General features: G+C 43.2%; 1 protein-coding gene across 7 annotated transcripts in view; it reads left to right on the top strand.

The window, feature by feature from the left end:
- Positions 1 to 19,817, top strand: part of LOC139378760 (kinesin-like protein KIF21A) — a 41,733-nt gene that overhangs the window by 15,646 nt on the left and 6,270 nt on the right. The window contains exons 2-26 of one of the 7 annotated variants that reach the window (XM_071121232.1): positions 898 to 1,120; positions 2,803 to 2,985; positions 3,616 to 3,765; positions 4,407 to 4,541; positions 5,212 to 5,385; positions 5,870 to 5,985; positions 6,399 to 6,594; positions 8,640 to 8,829; positions 8,971 to 9,034; positions 9,160 to 9,363; positions 9,853 to 9,897; positions 10,392 to 10,452; positions 10,562 to 10,679; positions 10,930 to 11,118; positions 11,610 to 11,830; positions 11,991 to 12,098; positions 12,206 to 12,274; positions 12,412 to 12,560; positions 13,824 to 13,968; positions 17,339 to 17,533; positions 17,667 to 17,768; positions 18,021 to 18,186; positions 18,499 to 18,519; positions 19,255 to 19,318; positions 19,729 to 19,780. In XM_071121232.1, the coding sequence (XP_070977333.1) occupies positions 898 to 1,120; positions 2,803 to 2,985; positions 3,616 to 3,765; positions 4,407 to 4,541; positions 5,212 to 5,385; positions 5,870 to 5,985; positions 6,399 to 6,594; positions 8,640 to 8,829; positions 8,971 to 9,034; positions 9,160 to 9,363; positions 9,853 to 9,897; positions 10,392 to 10,452; positions 10,562 to 10,679; positions 10,930 to 11,118; positions 11,610 to 11,830; positions 11,991 to 12,098; positions 12,206 to 12,274; positions 12,412 to 12,560; positions 13,824 to 13,968; positions 17,339 to 17,533; positions 17,667 to 17,768; positions 18,021 to 18,186; positions 18,499 to 18,519; positions 19,255 to 19,318; positions 19,729 to 19,780 (3,340 nt within the window). The remainder of the gene's footprint in view (positions 1 to 897; positions 1,121 to 2,802; positions 2,986 to 3,615; positions 3,766 to 4,406; positions 4,542 to 5,211; positions 5,386 to 5,869; positions 5,986 to 6,398; positions 6,595 to 8,639; positions 8,830 to 8,970; positions 9,035 to 9,159; positions 9,364 to 9,852; positions 9,898 to 10,391; positions 10,453 to 10,561; positions 10,680 to 10,929; positions 11,119 to 11,609; positions 11,831 to 11,990; positions 12,099 to 12,205; positions 12,275 to 12,411; positions 12,561 to 13,823; positions 13,969 to 17,338; positions 17,534 to 17,666; positions 17,769 to 18,020; positions 18,187 to 18,498; positions 18,520 to 19,254; positions 19,319 to 19,728; positions 19,781 to 19,817) is intronic. The other 6 variants (XM_071121233.1, XM_071121234.1, XM_071121235.1 and 3 more) reach the window with 6 other exon arrangements.

A 19,817-nucleotide genomic window follows, 5' to 3' on the forward strand; every position in this document is an offset into this window, starting at 1 on the left:
CTTCTCTGAGCCCAGGCTCGAACACTGAGGGCTCTGTATGGGGCAGAGTGGTGGAGTGTGCTGGCAGCGTGAGGGGAATCGCACACACAGACACACATACGCAGGCACGCAAACACACACACATGTAGGTATGCACGCACGCAGGCACACATACAAACACGCAGGTATGCACACACACACACACACACACACACACACACACACACACACACACACACACACACACACACACACACACACACACACACACACACTCCAGGCCCCTAGAAAAACAGATTAGTGAATAATACATGTATTACTAAGAACTGGACCAACAGATCTACTGTATGTAGCACAGATGAAGCTAACTGTTTTATAAAAGCAATAAAGCACTCAAACGTGGCATATCGTGGTTAACTTAATGTCTAAAAGTCAACCATAACCCTGAATCATACTCGACATGCAACTTTCAAACTCAGCTTATCAAAGCTTGAGGTTTTGTCAAGGAGCTAAGGCCTCTCTACCATCTGCATGCCACATCTCTGCATACCACAAGTCAATATGTCAACACATCAGAATAAGTACTGAGTCGGGTGTAGTGACAGTGCGATATGGGATAACGTTTCCATGCCTCTTCTGATAACACTATAGAAGTGAAGATATTAACATATCAGACACATCTACCGAAGGGTGGAATGTTATGAAATGACTAACTGTTATGTGATAATGTTTTCCGTGCCTCAAATGTAACTTTGCCTTCAGCAAATAAGAAGGCATAGATGGAAACCAAGCACACAAAACATCTCCATTATAAACTCTCTCTCTCTCTCTCTCTCTCTCTCTCTCTCTCTCTATTCATGTTTAACATTTTATACAGTTACAAACCGTAACCCGGCATCTCTCTCGACCCTCTCTCAGGATTCGTCCTCAGCTGGCGAGGGAGAAGATCGAGGGATGTCACATCTGTACGTTCTGCATGCCCGCCGAGCCCCAGGTGATGCTGGGTAAAGACAAGGCGTTCACGTACGACTACGTGTTTGACATGGACTCCCAGCAGGACATCATCTACACACACTGCACTGAGAAACTGATCGAGGGATGCTTCGAGGGGTACAACGCTACCATCTTCGCCTATGGACAGGTCAGATATTTGCATGACACACACACACACACACACACACACACACACACACACACACACACACACACACACACACACACACACACACAGAGGCGTACATGCACAAATGCATACATATACACACATGGACACACACATTTACAAACATGCGCACAAACACATAAAAAACACCAACACATACACGCACCATATTTGCCTACAGACGCAATGCGGTTCAGTGCTGGACACACCCAAGGAAAGGGATGGGCTCTGCCACCCCCAGGAATCCACCACGTGTCCTGTGGTCTCTGGTCCCTTGCCGGATGAATTCAAAAAACAGTGTTGTTACTGTAAGCAAGCAGAACATGTTATCACACCTTGTTTCCAATACCAAACTCACACTGGCTATTACAACGTCATTCATCAAACCCCTGTCTGTGACTCAGTGAGGGATATACTATAACTCTGCTAAACTCACATTGACCGTAGCATCGTCATTTATCCAATCTTATAACTGTGTATCAGTGAGTTATATAGCACTGCTTTGAAACTGTTCTCAGTTAGGCTCCACGTCTTCATAGAGCTGATTTCAGAGGAAGGAGAGAAGCCAACAGGCCACGAAGACTCAGTCAACTCAGCAACAGCAGGCATGTTCTAACGGGACCAACCTCAGGGTTTTTATTGGCTTGATAGATTAACACCTGCGACTGACTTTCTACAGTACATGTTCATATCTATCTATCAGGCTCTCTTTCACTATCTCTCTCTCTCTCTCTTTCTCCCTGCTCTCTCTCTCTCTCTCTCTCTCTCTCTCTCTCTCTCTGCCTGTCTGTCTTTCAGTGGAAGGCATTCAGTTGTACAACTGAGTAGGTATCCCCCTTTCCCTTTCTTGCTCTTACTCTCTCAAACTTGTTTACTTTTTCTCCACTCTCACTCTCTCTCTCTCTCTCATATTTTTTTTGCGTTTGCTTCTGTCACAACCTCTTCCTCTGATCTGAAGCTCTATAGTGGAGCTCTGCCAAACTCTCCTTTCACTCCTCTCCTCCTCCTCTTAATCTCTCTGTCCATTCTCCTCTGCCGGCTCCATTCTTCTCAGCCCCGTTGTCTCCCTGTCAGACTCTCATTCAGGGGGTACAGCGGGTCGCGCACACGCAAACGCATACACATGCACACTCGCACACAACAATTTATATGTACGCATGCATGCACACACACTCACATTACATCTACACAAATACACACAAAAACGCACGGGCACACACACACACACACACACACACACACACACACACACACACACACACACACACACACACCCACACTACTGTCAGAGTATCTTTCAGGTGACGTGTGAATTAGCGTCGCATTCCTTTGGTAGTCACCATGACAACCAAGCCCCCAACCCCAATGTGTGTGCACTGTGCAGTCGTAGCTACATATATTAGGAATGGCTTTAGTCCAGGAGAGTCATTTTGGCAGGGCTTATTTTTCTTCTATTCTGGCGTTTTGTACTGTTTTTTAATTTGAGTAAGAAAAGCTGATCCCCACTCCCCGTTTATAACTTCCTATATTCATGAAATAGCAGCATAGGCCCACTGACTGTCTGAATAAGTTTCAAGTCAGATAAATGAGTAAATAAATGAAACAATATAATTGGTTATTGATCCTATCATATCCTCGCCCTTCTTGTCCCTCTCCCCTAGACTGGTTCGGGGAAGACCTACACCATGGGCACAGGGTTTGACGTGAACATCAGTGAGGAGGAGTTGGGCATCATTCCCCGGGCAGTCAAGCACCTCTTCAGGGGCATTGAGGAACGACGGCACTCCGCCACAGAGCAGGGCAAGCCTGTACCCGAGTTCAAGATCAACGCACAGTTCCTGGAGGTATGTGTGACGGAAAGGACAAAACGTACTATGTGCTTTTTGTAGCTGAGGTGATTTGGTTAAGACGTTGGGTTGGTGAGCGGGAGACACGTATTCAATCCCCACTGGTTACACTTTTGAACCAGAAATGCAATCTCTCTCTGTAGTCTCCCATTAGCTCTACAACATGAGGAAGCTTGGAGATGCAGGTTTCTAAATCTCTGAAAAGAAGCCCATTGGCCCTGGAAGGCTAGGTTGGAGCCTTCGTTATTGCTTACTTAAACCTATCCGGTTCCCTTCCCTTAGAGCTGCTAACAGAGCGGTATTAGGGGAAAGGGTTCTGGCTATGGGTCGCAGCAGCTGTGTGTAGCAACCTGGAGCAGATGGAAGGATACTGTACTTCTGTCTGCTCATGGGATGTGTTCAGCTAATTTATCTCTACAGGCAGATGATTTATCACCATAGAGTAATTACTAGGGAATTACGCGTCTCACTCAAATCTGATATCGCTTGCTGGTACATGTCTCTAAAAACTAATAAAGCAGTATACTTTCTATAACCAAAATGACTTAACTACTGATGTTTTCCATGCACAGTTATTTGGATTTGGGGTATTGGTTCATTGGCTTGTTTTTTCCCCTCCTATCCCAGCTGTACAATGAGGAAGTGTTGGATCTGTTTGAATCAACGCGGGACATGGATGGGAAGAGACAGAAGTCCACCATCAAGATTCATGAGGATGCTAGCGGAGGCATCTACACTGTGGGAGTCACCACGCGCACGGTCACCTCCGAGGCAGAGGTTAGTCTCAATCACAATCTAAAGCAGAAGAACACCAATCTGTACCTATGGTCGTTGGTTAAACATATGTTATTGCTGTGAGCTTAAATCTGTCTGTGAATGTGTTTGGGTCAAGGCTCAGGAGAAGACCCATATGCAGACAGTTTCGAAGTAACAAAAGTTTATTACAAAAACAGGGGGGCAGGTTGACAACAGGTCAAGGGCAGGCAGAGGTCAGTAGTCCAAAGCAGAGTCTGAAAGGTACAGAACGGCAGGCAGGCTCAGGGTCAGGGCAGGCAGAGGTCAGTAATCCAGGGTGGTGTGACAAGGTACAAAACGACAGGCAAGCTCAGGGTCAAGGCAGGCAGAATGGTCAAAAACCGGGAAAGCTAGAAAACAGGAACTAGACACAGACAGGAGCACGGGAAAATCCGCGGGCATTCTTGACTAAACAAAACGAACTGGCAACAGACAAACAGAGAACACAGGTATAAATACACTGGGGATAATGACGAAGATGTAGGGGGGTGGAGACAAGCACAAAGACAGGTGGAACAGATCAGGGTGTGACAAACAGAATTTCTCTCTTGAATACACTGTACTAACTCTAAACTCTCCCATTCCTTTCCTGTCCCTGGTCCTCCTTCCCCCTCCCTGTACAGATGATGCAGTGTCTGAAGCTGGGTGCTCTGTCCCGTACTACAGCCAGCACCCAGATGAACATCCAGAGCTCGCGCTCCCATGCCATCTTCACCATCCACCTGTGCCAAGTCAGAGTCTGCACTCCAGACGACAGCGTACGTGGCATTGCACCAGTGGCCTGGAGCTCTCTAGAGCCAAGCCTAGGATAGGATACACTTTTCACAGTCTATTTCACTGGCTGTACTATTTTCACTGTCATTCTTTAGAAATTACATGATAAAAAGGTTATTAAGCTGCATAATCATTACCATTTTATTTGGGAGTTGTTGTAACATACAACCACTCGTTTGTTTCCGATTGTGAAAATACACATGAATAACATTTCATTTCCTAGTATTTATGAGATAAACAATAAACACCCCAGCTGATAAACAAGAGGACTGTGAAATGCAGCGTTACCCAAGCCTCCCACACAGCACCCCAGCTAGCGACACAGCTCACCACACAGCATATCTCCCCACATAAATCCCAATGGACACACACACCAGCTGGGCATGATGTCACCCTCCTCTCTCTGCTCCGCTGATTAAATGGACAATATACAGGCTGCTACAGACACAGATATGTCTATCCACTGGTGTTGCTATTGAGAGCTATAATGGAAGACGCGAAAGCCACCAGTTATATTTCTCATAAGCCTAAATCAATGCTTGAGCCAAAATGTCCATACACATGTCCAATACATGAAATTACACACACAATCACCAAGTGTATTTTCCCCCACAGTCTCTTCTTTGTTTTATACACCATACCCATCTCCTTCAGGAGTCCAATGAGACAGACGGCCGCCTGGCCAACGGTTCCTCTGAGATCAACTCTGAGTTTGAGACGCTGACGGCTAAGTTTCACTTTGTTGACCTGGCCGGGTCGGAGAGACTAAAGAGGACAGGAGCTACTGGGGATAGAGCCAAGGAAGGCATCTCCATCAACTGTGGACTGGTGAGACTCTCACTGTAAAATAATGCATGCTATAGTTAGAAAATTGGTGAACACACAGTGCCTGGTTTGGGTCAATTTATTACAAGTTGACGGACTTTAAATGGAAATGACCCGCACCATTCCCAATGCTAGAACAGTGCATGTAAAGGTCATAGGTTACTCAACACTAAGAGGTTTTGGAGAGTCAGGACAGTGGTGATGCCATGTCCTCTTCTTGGATGACTGACCTGAACTGTTTCAATGATACACTTGTGTAGAGCTGAGAAGCTATCGGGGAAAGCGCCATCTGGTGGCTGAGAAAGATATTGCAGATGTCCTACCAACACTGGCACCACCTCTTTGATTGACAACTGCATTTAAACGCCACATTAAAGGAAGGATTTGATGCTTTATTTTTGATAGAAGGCAGATGCTTAAGCCTCATTTTTAAGGATCTCATCTCATCTTCATGTCTCCTTGGTCTGTTTTTCCTCTCTCGCTGCAGCTTGCTCTGGGTAACGTGATCAGTGCTCTGGGGGACAGGAGTAAGAGGTCCACCCACGTGCCTTACAGGGACTCAAAACTCACCCGGCTACTGCAGGACTCTCTGGGAGGAAACAGGTCTGTACGTCCTCATAAACCACATAAAGACACTGTATGTAATAGTGTTTGAAGATATAGATATAATAACAGTTGTATTCTATTTCTGGAATATCGCTAGAACCTCTCCTTGAAGCTTTATTATGTGGATTCATTAATTATCTGTCTAATGAAGGTCTGCTGACTAAAATGTCAATGTTTTAAAAGTAATCTATTAAAACCGGATTTTCTTTACGCTAGTGGGTGAATTAATTACCATATATTTGAACATTTATCTATTTTTTAAATAAATTCTAATAATTCATTTGATTTATTTTCCAAGTAGTTTACAAAGTGATTTACATTGACGTTGCCTATGTGGTTATTCCGTTTCGAATTATTTTTGTGTGTGTCTGTCTACGGCCCGTGTTGATCTTCTCTCTCTCTATCCCCAGTCAAACGGTGATGATAGCGTGTATCAGCCCATCTGACCGGGACTTCATGGAGACACTGAGCTGCCTGAACTACGCTAACCGAGCCAGGAACATTAAGAACAAGGTGATGGTGAACCAGGACAAAGCCTCCCAGCAGATATCAGCTCTCAGGACTGACATTGCCAGGCTACAGATGGAACTGATGGAGTACAAGACGGTAAGAGAAGGAAAGAGAGGATGGAGGGTGCAAGAGAGAGAGAGGGAGATTCAATTTTTTTTGTTGTTGCTATTTTTAGATATCATTATGAAGGCACTGTTTTCCAGGTCAGGTCACATGGTTAACTGTACCATAATATGGATCCATATAACTTCTAAAACGTACTAACGGCTGCACATGTGTCCATTGAGGTTGTATTTCTGGTAGCCTGGAATCCAACTAAACAATAGTGAAACAGAGGGATATTCAGTGTGGATTTTCAGTCTATACAGTGCCTTGCGAAAGTATTCGGCCCCCTTGAACTTTGTGACCTTTTGCCACATTTCAGGCTTCAAACATAAAGATATAAAACTGTATTTTTTTGTGAAGAATCAACAACAAGTGGGACACAATCATGAAGTGGAACGACATTTATTGGATATTTCAAACTTTTTTAACAAATCAAAAACTGAAAAATTGGCCGTGCAAAATTATTCAGCCCCCTTAAGTTAATACTTTGTAGCGCCACCTTTTGCTGCGATTACAGCTGTAAGTCGCTTGGGGTATGTCTCTATCAGTTTTGCACATCGAGAGACTGACATTTTTTCCCATTCCTCCTTGCAAAACAGCTCGAGCTCAGTGAGGTTGGATGGAGAGCATTTGTGAACAGCAGTTTTCAGTTCTTTCCACAGATTCTCGATTGGATTCAGGTCTGGACTTTGACTTGGCCATTCTAACACCTGGATATGTTTATTTTTGAACCATTCCATTGTAGATTTTGCTTTATGTTTTGGATCATTGTCTTGTTGGAAGACAAATCTCCGTCCCAGTCTCAGGTCTTTTGCAGACTCCATCAGGTTTTCTTCCAGAATGGTCCTGTATTTGGCTCCATCCATCTTCCCATCAATTTTAACCATCTTCCCTGTCCCTGCTGAAGAAAAGCCGGCCCAAACCATGATGCTGCCACCACCATGTTTGACAGTGGGGATGGTGTGTTCAGCTGTGTTGCTTTTACGCCAAACATAACGTTTTGCATTGTTGCCAAAAAGTTCAATTTTGGTTTCATCTGACCAGAGCACCTTCTTCCACATGTTTGGTGTGTCTCCCAGGTGGCTTGTGGCAAACTTTAAACAACACTTTTTATGGATATCTTTAAGAAATGGCTTTCTTCTTGCCACTCTTCCATAAAGGCCAGATTTGTGCAATATACGACTGATTGTTGTCCTATGGACAGAGTCTCCCACCTCAGCTGTAGATCTCTGCAGTTCATCCAGAGTGATCATGGGCCTCTTGGCTGCATCTCTGATCAGTCTTCTCCTTGTATGAGCTGAAAGTTTAGAGGGACGGCCAGGTCTTGGTAGATTTGCAGTGGTCTGATACTCCTTCCATTTCAATATTATCTCTTGCACAGTGCTCCTTGGGATGTTTAAAGCTTGGGAAATCTTTTTGTATCCAAATCCGGCTTTAAACTTCTTCACAACAGTATCTCGGACCTGCCTGGTGTGTTCCTTGTTCTTCATGATGCTCTCTGCGCTTTTAACGGACCTCTGAGACTATCACAGTGCAGGTGCATTTATACGGAGACTTGATTACACACAGGTGGATTGTATTTATCATCATTAGTCATTTAGGTCAACATTGGATCATTCAGAGATCCTCACTGAACTTCTGGAGAGAGTTTGCTGCACTGAAAGTAAAGGGGCTGAATAATTTTGCACGCCCAATTTTTCAGTTTTTGATTTGTTAAAAAAGTTTGAAATATCCAATAAATGTCGTTCCACTTCAAGATTGTGTCCCACTTGTTGTTGATTCTTCACAAAAAAATACAGTTTTATATCTTTATGTTTGAAGCCTGAAATGTGGCAAAAGGTCGCAAAGTTCAAGGGGGCCGAATACTTTCGCAAGGCACTGTATTTCTCTATGACCTGCACTCATCTCTCTGCTTCCCTCTGGTCTGAGCAGGGCAAGCATCTGGTAGGGGAGGTATAACAATGTATAGTTGTATTGGATCTACTATAATGATCTACTATAATAACCATAGTCCTCTGGTCTCTCTCTGGTCTCAGGGCAAGCGTATGGTGGGGGAAGACGGCATGGAGAGCATCAACGACATGGTCCATGAGAACAGCATGCTACAGACAGAGAACAGTAACCTGAGGATCAGGGTCAAGGCCATGCAGGAGACCATTGACGCCCAGAGGGCCAGACTCACACAGTACCTCAGTGACCAGGCCAACCAGGTTCTGGCCAAAGTGGGTACGTACTGGGACTGGAATAATGGACCTTATTCACACTGCGCCGTGATGATTCAAAATCCAGGCTAGTGGGATAGGAAGTGCTCCATTAAAGTTAATGTAAAAAGTGCTGAAAATGCCCTCATGTTTGATTATCTTCCAGGTGAGGGGACTGAGGAAATTGGAAATATGATCCAGAACTATATCAAAGAAATCGAGGAGCTCAGGTATGATGTCTCTTACATGTACAGCATGATGTGTCTGTTGAAAGGAAGACAGGAGTATTGTGACCTTTGGTTTTGGTGTTGGGAGGCCCACAACAGTATTCTGACTGTTGGTTTTGTGTCTGCAGAGCCAAGCTCCTGGAGAGTGAGTCAGTGAATGAGAACCTCCGTAAAACCCTGTCCCGTGCCAACACACGTTCCTCCCTGTACGCTGGTGGGGGCTCCTTCTCCCCAGCCCACTTCGCCCCCGAGATAGTGGCTTCCGACATCATCGAGATGGCCAAGAAAGATCTGGAGAAACTCAAGAAGAAAGAGAGGAAGAAAAAGAAGAGGTAGGAGTTGTTTTTGTCCCCTTCATACCTTTGATATTGCACTCACTCCACGTTGCTGTTTTGATGTACATTTCCCATACAGTACATGCCATGAAACCGATTGTGTTTTGGGTAATTAGTTCTGGCACCCAGCCTTTCCCCTTCAACAGATACCTATTCCCTCTCTAATGTCTATCTACTGTAATAACCTATACATGATGATGGGTTTATATAACAAGCCCAGTCATGTTCAGATGTACCTGTACTGTACAACTGGTCTCCCTCTTTCTCTGTGATTTAATACACATTTGATAAACGTTTGATAAACAACATAACACATAAACGACTTGGCACACACCAACAAGCCAAAAGAAGACAACCAGCGCCAAATCCTCGAAGGTTAACCTGTTCTTCCTTGCTACACTCTTTTCTGCTCTCTGGTTCACTCCCTTCCCCTGCCAACCTTACTCTCTCCAACTGTCTCCCCTGTTCTCCTCCCCTACTCTGAAGACTGCAGCGGCTCGAGGAGAGTCACCATGAGGTTAAGCTTCCCAGGTTTGCTATACCCCTCTCCCCCATCTCTCTAACCCCCTCTCCTCCCACTCTCCCCCATTTTTCTAACTCCCCTCTTCCCACCTCTCTAACACATCTTTTACACCTGCAGGTAGTTGCCACACCTGGAGGAAAACACACTTGTAACCTCTCACCCTTCTCCTTACCCCTCTCCCTCTTTCTGTATTGTTGAGACCCTTAAACTAAAATAAATGAACTAAAAGATTCAGCTCTTTTTGCCGTGATGCAGCCACATAATGTCAATCAATCATTCACTAACGTCTACTTCAAGGATGATTCTAACAAACAAATGATTTGGGTTCTGATTGAATTGTGATTCTAACCTTAAATGCATTTTTACATTATGCAGAAAAATCAAGATAGTGTGTTCATGTGCTGTATGGTAGTGGTATGGTAGTGCTCCCTGATAGTCTAGTGACCTGATGTCTTGCGTTTGCGGTCAATGGCTACCTAAACCTCTGGTTCTGTTCTCACAGTGTGGTCAAGGAGGGGGTACCAGACAACGAACAGGAACGAGGCAACGACGAGGCTGAGGGGGTACGTCTAAGAATGTCCTTAATTGGCATATTTATGTCAGTGTGTATGTGTGTGTGTGTGCCGTGTGTGTGTTCTTTGTACTCACATCGTGTAAATGTGTGTGGACAAGGAGGACCACGTCAGTGACCATGAGGAAGGAGAGGAGCTGGAGGGAGAAGAGGAGGAGTATGAGATGGAGGGAGAGGAGAGCTCGGACGAGTCCGACTCTGAAGAACTGGATGAGAAAGGTAAAACTCTCTCTCACACACACACACACATCCAAAGGTGCTTTTACACTGTCATACAGAATGCCTTCGCAACTTTGGTCCTGGAGGGCTGTGGGGAGTGTGTGAAGAGTTTTCAAACCCAGGTCTAGCACTCCTTATTCATTCACCATGATTAGATTATTCTGTTATTTTAATAAAAGTAGTGAAGAATAGTGAATATGTCAATGAAGCCCGTCTCATATAGCTAGCTCTGTGTGTGTACTCTGAACAGAGGACTTCCAGGCGGATCTGGCCAACATCACGTGTGAGATCGCCATCAAGCAGAAGCTGATAGACGAGCTGGAGAACAGCCAGCGCCGTCTGCACACGCTCAAACAGCAGTACGAACAGAAACTCATGATGCTGCAGAGCAAGATCAGAGACACACAGCTGGAGAGGGACAAGGTGCTGCACAACATGGGTACGTATACGAGAGAAAGAGACGTGCACAGGATATGATGTCATGCATCATGGTCACAACATCGGTACAGCAGAGGCGCACAGGAATATGGTGACAGATTAATGAAGGGTTGCATTTATTTGTTTAGGTGCTTATGTCGCTAGATCTCAGAGTGAGTATATTATGGAGTTATATAACTAACTCTATCTAACTAATCCTTTCCACCACCAATGACACCATACCTGTACATAACAATTTAATGTATTTTTGTGTAAGTCTCTCTATCGTTATTTGTTATTTTAGACACCATAAAGTACATGCGCTTATGTTTAAACATTCTTATTTCTAGAGGGCTGTCATATTCTGTAAATCACTTGGTGACTGTGACAACGGTTGCTTTAAAAAGGCTAACATTTGAATGACTGATTTGATTGATATTCCATTGTGGCTGTGCTGAGCTGTGTCGGTTGAACCGAACTGTGTTGTGTTGTTTCCACCGTGCCCGTGCTTAGCTGAGTTAGTTGTGTCTGCAGGCTCAGTGGAGACGTGCACGGAGGAGAAGGCTAAGAAGATCAAGTTAGAATATGAGAAGAAGTTGAGCTCTATGAACAAGGAGATGCAGAAGCTGCAGTCAGCCCAGAAGGAACACGCACGCCTCCTCAAGAACCAATCACAGTACGAGAAGCAGCTCAAGAAACTCAACCAGGATGTGGCTGAGATGAAGAAAACAAAGGTACAGAAAAAAGTGTGGATGGAAGGATGGGTGGGGTGATGGTAAAGTGGGTGGGAGGGATGGGTGGGTCGATTGGGGGTAGGTGGTTGGTTGGGGGATGGATGGATGGATATATTGACTGATTGATTGAGTGACATGTAAATGGTGGGTGTTTTGCTAGGTGGGCCTGATGCGCCAGATGAAGGAGGTGCAGGAGAAAAACAGAGTGTCAGAGTGCCGACGCAACCGAGAGATCGCTACTCTGAAGAAGGACCAGCGCAAACATGAGGTAACGTTACAGACAGGAAATAATGTGTGTTGCGAAGTTGTGTGTTAGTCTGTGACAAAGTTCAATTAGGTTAAATGGTATTGATATTATGTGCCTGTCACTTACAGCACCAACTGAGACAGCTGGAGGCTCAGAAGAGGCAGCAGGACCTGGTACTACGCAGGAAAAATGAGGAGGTAAGATAAACTGGGTCATGTTCAGTATGGCAAACTGTATTAAAATGTTTTGCAATGGAAAACAAAACATCTTTGTCCTTTTTGGACTCGTTGCAATTATCCATACGGAACGCGGCCCTGCCTTCCCCCTTCGCTAGGTGACAGCTCTGAGGAGACAGGTGAGGCCCACCTCAGGGAAGGTGAACAGAAAGGTGAGCCTACCGGAGCCCCTCCAGGACCCTTCACACCGTGGCATCCCAGGCAGACCTCACTCTGCTGGGGCAGTAGCCCCCAATGGAACCCCAAGGTACTGATGGTGTGGGTGAGAGTGTGTGTGTGCATGTGTGTTTGCCATGTGCATAGGCATGATGTGTTTGTTAACCAAATAGCTACCCAGACGATCTGCGATGATCCTCTTTGCACTAACTCTTTTGACTCATCAAATACACTGCTCCTATTGTTTATTATCTATCCTGTTGCCTAGTCACTTCACCCCTACTTATATTTACAGTACATATCTACCTCAATTACCTCATGCCCCTGCACGTTGACGATGTACTGGTACCCCATGTACAGGGATGGGCTAAAATCACAAAATACAATTACAAAATACAGATACAAAATACCATAAAAGATCAATGTGTCAAAATAAACTACAACATACATATTTGTAATGTATTTCATAAAAATACATGTATTTTAAAATACAAGTATCCGGCCCGAACAGCAACAACATTCTCAGTAACGGTTGCAAAAAAACGTTTTGCTTGCTATGACTGTGATATATTGTCATTCTGGATAAGCATGTCTGCTATATTACCAAAATGTAAACGTATATATGAAAATGCACATACCAAATTGAATTGTTTCAGGGCAGGGCTCATTAGAATAATACTCAGCATGCTTTGCAAGTGTTATATACATCATTTAGCAGACTTTCTTATCCAGAGCAAGGGCACGTCAACAGATTTGTCACCTAGTCAGCTCAGGGATTCAAACCAGCGACCTTGTTGTTTACTGGTCCAACACTCCTAACTGCTTGGCTACCTGCCATTCATTTAGCAGATTATTTTATCACACCATAGTGCTATCAGACTGATACCAATGCAGGTTGAAAGGGGGGACACAAAATGTGTACCACTATAAAGCATTTAGGAAAGTATTTAGTATTTAGAAAATACTAAATACATTGGAGTGTAGTTCAGCTCAGTGTTATTCAAATGTCAAAATACTCAGAAGTAATTAAACCAATGTATTTCAATTATATGTAACATAAATACTGCCCATCTCTGCCTGTGTATATAGCCATGTTATTGTTCGTTACCCATTGTGTATGTATTCCTTGTGTTATCATTTTTTCGATATTTTCTCTACATTGTTGAGAAGGGCCCGTAAGTACATATACATTTCACTGTTTGTCTATACCTGTTGTTTACAAAGCATGTGGCAAATAACATTTTATTATACTTTTTACTTGATTTGATTTGTGTACATGAAAGGACTCCTACTCTAGCTGAAACAGGACAACAAACAAGTCAACAACTGACCTCTGTTGAATTCCACTTATCAGGAAGTACCCGTTGAGGACGGGGAGTGTCTATACCACCAGGACAGCCCGGGCGAAATGGCAGTCTCTGGAGAGACGCATCACTGACATCATCATGCAGAGGCTGACCATCTCAAACATGGAGGCTGATATGAACCGCTTCCTCAAGGTAAAATAGATCCACTGTAGTTTTACTGTATTGCTACTGTATTACTACCAGGTCTACTGTATTCCTATCAGACTGATGCCAACATGGTTTTCTGTCAGTGGAAAAAGGCAAAAACCGACAGGGTTTTTGGCTACACTCTAGAAAAAGGGTGACTCCATGAACCATTGCAGTCAATGGGTTCATATTTGTACCATTGGCTAGTTGAGGGGTTCTTGGAGGAACCTTTAAAGTTTAAATGTAGCTAAGGTTACTGGGAGAACCTTTTTGTCGGGACATGCAGAGCACTTTGAATTTATTTCGCCACTGGATTTGTTGTGCTGCCAGATTCAGAAGAAGATAAAAATGTTGTTTTCACCGATGGCTTTATGGGATAGCTAGCAACTTGTAAACAATTACCCATTCCTATACGGGTACTATTTTAATACCAATGTTGAGTAATACATCATTGGCTGTCAAGCCAATTATATATGTCTGTAGCTCCTGTTTTAATTCCCGAAAAGTTTACTGTAATGGTAATGACATTTGTTTATGATGATAATTATTAGGTTTTGGCTTAGGTTGCTAGCTAGCTATAGTATCTTCAACCTAGCCAACACTCTTAAAAATACTTGGTTGTTTGGATGACCCAACTGCTGGGTTGCAGGAATTGGGTCACTAAGTTGGGTCGTTTTCTTTAAAAAGGGCCAGGTTGGGATGTTGATGCTGGGTTATTAAGATATGACCCAGCGGGTCAGATAAGAAGACTGCGGAGCGTGGCTTAGTTTAGTAAGGGTGTTGCTTTCAGATAGTTATATTTTGCCACCCGTGGGCAGAAACGTAATTCCCATTCATATTTTCTGTTATTGTTATGTTATGGTTGAACACTGATAGATTTGTAGCTTTAATGAGGCTTACAGACTTGTATGAGTTCCTCAAGAGCCTTTAGACTGGTTGGTTGTTTAGCAACCCAACCAACGCGTACGCAACTAATGTGGCAAAAAAAGACAGGGTTGGCTTAGATTTGTAGACAAACTATATTTAGTATCCAATGTTTATTGAAAACAAATACATTTGCACAATAAATACATAGCTAGCGAATTCTTTTCATATTAGCATAGCTGTGACATGAGCCAAAACAAGACATGGTATCAAGAACAAGATACAACTAGCTGAAACGAGCCAACTACGTTTTCCCATATGGCAGCTTCTTGTCATTGTTGCTGGCTATCTTGCCATCCAGAATCACAACACACCACCTTCTGCCCCATTGAAGCTCATGCATCGTTTTCGTGATATTGTAGCCCCTCTATATACAAATCCCAATGTTGGAAAAGTTACTACTTTATTACTATATAAAGACGGCATTGCATTCAGAGGACTGTCATGGCTCTATAGTGCCTTCAGAAAGTATTCACACCCCTGGACTTTTCCCTCATTTTTAAAATTGATTCAATTGAGATTTTGTATCACTAATCTATACACAATACCCCAAAATGTCAAAGTAGAATTACGTTTTTAGAAATGTTTGCAAATTCATTAAAAATGAAAAGTTGAAATGTCTTGAGTCAATAAGTATTCAAATGTGCTTAGCAAGTCACATAATAAGTTGCATGGACTCACTCTGTGTGCAGTAATAGTGCTTAACATGACTACCCCATCTCTGTACCCCACACATACAAGGTCCCTCAGTCGAGCAGTGAATTTCAACCACAGATTCAACCACAAAGACCAGGGAGGTGTTTCCAATAGTTCGCAAAGAAGGGCACCTATTGATAGATGGGTAATAAAAAAAAATAAGACATCGAACATCCATTTGAGCATGGAGCAGTTATTAATTACACGTTGGATGGTGTATCAATACACCCAGTCACTACAAAGATACAGGCGCCCTTCCTAACTCAGTTGCCGGAGAGGAGGGAAACTTCTCAGAGATTTCACCATGGGGCCAATAGATATTTTAAAACTGTTACAGAGTTTAATGGCTGTGAGAGAAAATACTGTAACTGAGGATGGGTCAACAACATTGTAGTTACTCCACAATACTAACATAAATTACAGAGTGAAAGAAGGAAGCCTGTACCGAATAAAAGTATTCCAAAACATGCATCCTGTTTGCAATAAGGCACTAAAGTAATACTGAAAAAATGTGGCAAAGTAATTACCTTTTTGTCCTGAATACAAAGCGTTATGTTTGGGGCAAATCCAACACAGTACATTACAGACTACTACTTTTCATATTTTCAAGCATGGTGGTGGCTGAATCATGTTATGGGTATGCTTGTCATTGGCGAGGAATAGGGAGTTTTTTGGGGATAAAAGAAATGGAAAAGAGCTAAGCACAGGCAAAATCCTAGTGGAAAACTTGGTTCAGTCTGCTTTCCAACAAACACTGGGAGACAAATTCACCTTTCTGCAGGACAATTACCTAAAACTCAAGGCCAAATATTACACAGGAGTTGCTTACCAAGACGACATTGAATATTCCTGAGTGGCCTAGTTACAGTTTTGACTTAAATCGGCTTGATAGTCTATGGCTAGACTTGAAAATGGCTGACTACTGTAGCAATGATCAACAACCAATTGATAGAGCTTGAATCATTAAAAAAAAAATAATAGGCAAATATTGTACAACCCAGGTGTGCAAAGCTCTTAGAGACTTACTCAGAAAGACTCACAGCTGTAATCGCTGCCAAAAGTGATTCTAACATGTATTGATTTAGGGGTTGAATACTTATCTAATCAAGATATACAGTATTAGTGTTTTATTTTCCATTAATTAAAAACATTTTGGTTTTTGTCTAGATTGCTGACAAAAAAAAAGACAATTAAATCAATTTTAATCCCACTTTGTAACATAACAAAATGAGAATAAAGTCATGGCGTGGGAATACTTTCTGAGGGCACTGTATATGTAATCAGCAAAGTTAATATTATATTCAGAGGGATCACACGAGATCCAAGGCGAAATTCAACGGGACGTCAGGAGACGGCATCAAAACTAGCCACTAAAATAAAAAAAGGGGGGGGGGATAAACACTGGGATTGAACACACGGTCTACAGAGCCAGAGGCTTAGACTTCTCCACCATCTCCAGCAAGTCCAGTCAGAATGAATGCCTACAGTTTTAACCCTATCCTGTGGCACTTATGTGAAAAACATATTGTTCGTGTCACAGGGGTTCATCAAATGACCTTTTCAGGGGTGTTCCTCTAGGAACCTTTGTGACCTGGATAGGTTCCCCCTGTGTGGCAATTTTTAGAACCCCAAAAGGTTCCTCCAGGCTCCTTTACTTCTAAGATCGTAAAGCAATAGCTAGAAAGGAACGCAATTCGGAAACACTTTTATAACTCTTTCTTTCCTCCTCTCTCTCCATTCCTCCTGCCTCTTACAGCAACGTGAGGACCTGACCAAGCGAAGGGAGAAGGTGTCTCGTAAGAGGGAGAAGATCGCCACAGAGGGGACCGACACGGACCGAAGCATCCAGTCTTTGAACGAAGAAATGGATGCCCTGGCGGCCAACATCGACTACATCAACGACAGCATCGCTGACTGTCAGGCTAACATCATGCAGATGGAGGAAGCGAAGGTTAACTGACGCAAACACACACATTTTCTTCAGGAAGTTGACCCTTTCTAGTTATTAGTACAGCTGATGCCAGCATACACATTTTCTTCAGAGTTGTTATTATGACTGACTGTGTGATGTTGTTGGGATGCAGGAGGAGGGAGACACAGTGGACATTACCGCGGTGATCAGCTCCTGTAACCTATCAGAAGCCCGCTTCCTGCTTGATCACTTCCTGCACATGGCCATCAACAAGGTAACCACAGTACACCTGTCCCTACTGAGTTCTCTCTACCTTTCGAATAAGCGGCATTCAGGGTATTGTAAATCTACCAGCTTTATACTTATACTACCAACTTTAAGCACTATTTTTATTTCAGAGTTGAACATGCGTATCTGCTGTTCAATGGGCTAAATGTCACACCACTCTGTTGATGTCAGTGTGGGATTTATGTGTGTGTTTGTCATGTATGTAATGTGTGATTTTACTGGTACGTGCATCTCCCAGGGTCTGCAGGCGGCCCAGAAGGATTCCCAGGTGAAGATGATGGAGGGCAGGCTGAAGCAGACAGAGATCAACAGCGCCACTCAGAACCAGCTGCTGTTCCACATGCTGAAGGAGAAAGCTGAACTCAACCCTGAGCTGGACGCTCTGCTGGGCAACGCACTGCAAGGTATAGATGGCTCAGTGGTATACACACGCTGCTTTTCAGTTCTTCATCTTTTGGTTGCACTTTATTTTATAGTCCATTCACAATGGTAATGATTGACCTAACAATAACAAATTATAGAAACTTATTTCCCATATTGTTTTTCTTTCAGATTCAGTAAAACATGTACCATTACATATTCTCTTAGTAAATAGCCTACCAGGAAAATACCCACTGAAACAGGACTGTAAAATAAAATGTCTCCATTATTTTAACTTTTGTTTCCTTTGATTTCTTTGTTCTGTTTTCCTGTTTGTTCACCCTGAATTCAAACAGAGATAGGTTACCTACTGGTGGGTAAGTAACAGACACCAGACTGACTGGTCCCAGAGAGCATGGGTCTCCCTTATTAAAGCCCCTCCTCCCTCTTAAAACTCCCCTTTAAGACTAACCTGAGAACGTAACTTTGCCATGAGGTGGTACGTTGCCCCCTGTCGTCTGACCCCCACTTCCCTGTCTGACCCTCCACTGTCCTCTTTGTGGATGTATAGTTTTCTCCTGTTTAGCAGACTCATTCAGGATGACCTGAATACTAAGAATCAGCACTAGCTTAAACCCTGACCCCCACGCTAACCTGAAGTTCAGGCCTTAAGTAGAGTACTACTCCAACTCCAACCTTTACTAAGTTACCCTCCTTAAAATGGAAACGTCAGATGCATCATACTAATATATAGAATACTATACTATTTTGATATTGTCTGACCCCTGATGTATTTAAACTGACCTCTGAACTTTGAGCCCTGTACCTTAGAGCTCTTTTGAATTCAAACTATTGTTTTGCTGCTGCTGCAGCATTAGTTTGAAAACACTTTATGCATTTGCTTTCTTTGTGATATCCTGTAAATTGACTTTGAAAATGGTTTACCTCTAACAGTTTAAATAGTAAAGTAACAGTTTAGTGCTTGTAATGGGATATTTGAAAACATGCTGTGAAGCCATAACTACCCCATGTCAGAACATGCAGTAACTGAGGCATGTTGTGTATTTGAGGGCCCAGTGTAACAAGGTGTACTGTATGGTTCTGTCCTCAAGGAGAGAATGGAGATGACAGCAGTAGTGATGAGTCCTCTACCCCCAGCCCAGCCACAGAGGGAAGGTAAACACCATTTGACTCAGACAAGACAATGAGGATATTGAATATTTATTTTCATCACTAAAAGTAGGAATCCTTATTGGTGAGACTGCCACATTCGTTTGCATTATTACAAAAACAAAGAAGTTACTGCAAATGAACACTGTTTTTTTTCCCCCTTGAACATCATTGTACGTGAGATCGAACAGCAGAATATGTATGCAATTTTTTATATCACGTTGGGCCGCCCTTCTCACCTGTAGTTTGTCACTAAACAAAAACAATAGAAATGGCCGTGGGTTATTCAGTGGCGCTGTTTCTCCTACTGCGGAATCCATCTTTAATTTCTGATTATACTTTCTTTGGGTAGTCCATCAACAAACTATCAATAGACTATGTGTAACATGTAAATTGCCCCTCTATCTTTGCTTCAGTTTATTGGCCTCTGACCTCCTGAAACTGTGTGGAGAGGCCAAACCTAGGAAGGTACAGTCATCTACAGTACTTCACACGCAAAGCCATT

Source organism: Oncorhynchus clarkii, chromosome 21, assembly GCF_045791955.1.
Source record: "Oncorhynchus clarkii lewisi isolate Uvic-CL-2024 chromosome 21, UVic_Ocla_1.0, whole genome shotgun sequence".
Classification (NCBI taxonomy): Eukaryota; Metazoa; Chordata; class Actinopteri; order Salmoniformes; family Salmonidae; genus Oncorhynchus; species Oncorhynchus clarkii.